The sequence below is a fragment of the Cinclus cinclus genome, chromosome 6 (genome assembly GCF_963662255.1).
Source record: "Cinclus cinclus chromosome 6, bCinCin1.1, whole genome shotgun sequence".
NCBI lineage: Eukaryota > Metazoa > Chordata > Aves > Passeriformes > Cinclidae > Cinclus > Cinclus cinclus.
The window spans coordinates 38,307,269-38,309,979 of NC_085051.1; the positions used below are offsets into that span (position 1 = coordinate 38,307,269).

At 56.6% G+C, this 2,711-nt stretch overlaps 1 protein-coding gene across 1 annotated transcript; it reads right to left on the reverse strand.

The window, feature by feature from the left end:
* Nucleotides 1-484: 484 nt before the first annotated feature.
* On the reverse strand, nt 485-2,328 carry NKX2-8 (NK2 homeobox 8). The gene is made up of 2 exons (XM_062495455.1): nt 2,158-2,328; nt 485-1,029 (listed from the first exon to the last, which is right to left on the reverse strand). The coding sequence occupies exons 1-2, from the start codon at nt 2,321-2,323 to the stop codon at nt 485-487; spliced, it is 711 nt and encodes a 236-aa protein (XP_062351439.1). The 5' UTR covers nt 2,324-2,328.
* Between the last annotated feature and the right edge of the window lie 383 nt (nt 2,329-2,711).

The following is a 2,711-nucleotide window of genomic DNA, read 5'->3' on the forward strand; positions in this document are numbered from 1 at the left end:
AATAAACTAACTTGAAAGTCAAATTCGACTGGAGACAAGCATTTAAGATTTTATAGCACAGGAGGCAATCCTACAAAACAGGAATGGTTTTGAATCGTCACAAATACACTTCTCCGCCGGGAGAAACTTACTTGCCAAAAATCATTTTATTAGTCTCTGGAAGAGTCAGCTATTTTAAAGTACACTAGGTCGCTAAGATGATCATTAATTTTTAACAAGGAATCTCTCGAACAGGAGGAGGAGGAGGAGGAGGAGCAGAGGTTTTACAAAATTCGCACCTCACGCGGCATCCTCGCCCTCGGGTGAGGCCGGCATAGTCGGGAGCGTGGCCCCGGCCAGCTTCGTCCCGGCCTGCCGCCGCCCCGGAGCCCGCTCCGCCGCCCGGCCCGCCCGGCGCTCCGGCGCCTTCCCCGCGCTACAGCCCGGGGCTGGGGCGGGCCGCGCCCGTGGGATGAGTCCGGCCCCAGAGGGCTAAGTGCCGCTGTCACCATCCCCAGGAGACGACGGCGGGATGCGCCAAGTGCTGGTACGCGGGGAAGACGCCGAGGGCGGCGGCGGGCGGGCAGGCTCGGTAGCCCTGCAGGGCGAGGGCGGCCTGGGCGCTGCATCCCGCCAGGGCGCAGCCCAGCTTGGGGCGTGCCGTGGGCTCCGGTGGACTGGCGGGGCAGCCGCGGCAGGGCTCCCCGTCCCGCACCAGGACCGGCACCACCACCCGGCGCAGCAGGGCGGGCGGGCGCGGCTGGGGGCTGCCGGAGCCCTCGCTTCGCGCCCGCTTCATCTTGTAGCGGTGGTTCTGGAACCAGATCTTCACCTGTGTGGGGGTGAGGCTGAGCAGCCGGGCCAGCTGCTCCCGCTCCGGTGCCGAAAGGTACCGCTGCTGCCGGAACCGCCGCTCCAGCTCCAGCGTCTGCGCCTTGGAGAAGAGCACCCGCCGCTTCTTCTTCTTCTCCTCGGCCTCCGAGCCGCGGGCGGGGAGAGACCTTTGGGTGGAGTCGGGCAAGTTCATCTCCGGACCGCTCTCGTCGGAAGCTGGGGACAGTGAGTGGGTTAGAGAAAGGGAGCAGCCGGGGCCGGGGAGAGAGGCAGGCATCGAGGAGGCCCCGAGAGCTGAAATGCCTCTCGCAGGGTGAGCCCCGGCTGGCGACCGGGCCGGATTAATCCCAACAGTCAACGAGAGATGTGAGCTAACCCCAGGAATACATTAAACCTAGCCCACGGGATGGAGAGGGCTGTCCTCCCGTGGATGACCTGCTTTTCCCGGCAGTCAATCCCCGCAGGGGCGCGGCCGCTCCGCCGAGCACAGCCCGGGAATTGCGGGCGGCCAGCCCTAGTGTTCCCGGCTACTAAAACAGAATACGGGGCTGCCTGTTCCTTTCATAACTGCTTTTCACTCGCCGCTCGATTACCTCAATAATTAGCTTATCCCGGTGGTGTTCCCGCTCCCATTCAAAAGACGATCTCCCCCTGCGCACACACATATAATATATATATTACACAATAAACGCCGTATAACTGCGGCACAATTTATGTGTGCGAGGTGCGACCAGTGTGCTACACAGCTGGGCTTGCGAGCTGCAGCCTGCCCGACGCGGCGGCAGGTGCGAGGATGTAGGCGGTGGCGCGCAGGGCGCTCCGCTGTAGCTCAGGGAGGCGAGGCACGGGGGGGTGCCCAGATTTCGTCTGCGGAGCGTGGGGTGGCCTCAAACCCTTCAGCACCAAAAAAATCAGGACTTTTTACAACAGTAAAACGAGGGTAAAAAAATAATCCGGAAAGTGGGCTTAAACGATAAGCGCTCAGAGAGAGGTGGACCCAGCCTGAGGCTTTGGTTCCTGACAGCTTGGAACATGCACAGACCTACCAAAAAAAACAAACAACAACAAAAAAACCCCTAACAAACAAACAAAAAAACCCTCCCAAAATAACCCATAGCAAAAACCAAACCCTCTTTTCTTTCTTAAAATCTGGCCGGGACATTTCTGCAGTTTTGTGGTTGCTATTCAGTAATATTTTATAAAATTCCCAGCCTGTATTTCCCCGATCCTGTAGGGTTATGTACGCTGTCAATTCGCTGCTTCGCATGTTCCTCAAAGGAAGGAGGGAAACAAATGAGTGGTAATTCTGCTGAGATGGAGAATTCCTGTCCGTTTTATACTCACAGGGATAGTGATTTCTGTCTGTTTCTATCCACCCTCGATACGGCGAGCCGTTGTAGTTCTCCGCTGAGTGGTGATGGTCAGAGGCTTGCTTTATGCTATTCGCATCCTGCTCTGGTAAATCCAAAATGCTCCTCACTGTAAAACTGACCCTGCCAGATGTGGCCATGGTAGGTTGTGCACACCCCCCCAAAAAAATATCACCCCAAACCGAACCCCCTTCCTTAAAAGCCGAGAGGAAAGATTTGTGTCCAGTTACTGGGGAATCTCTCGGCTCAAGAGGACCTTCCTTTCCATCGCCACCTAACCCCAAATATTAGTGTCGTTTACAGAGGTGTCCTGTTTATATAAACAGTCCTCCCCACTGCAAACACTGCCTGCTTTCAAACCGTCCCTGTCTATAGGATGCTAAGTACCTGAATTAGTCAAGTGCTAAAGCCCTAATGGGAGTAGGTGTAACCCCCCCTCCCGCCACCCCCATGAGAGAATAACCCGTTACCTCCCAAAGACAGCAGGAAACAGGCGTCATCATTACATATTCTGTCTGATTAGCCAAA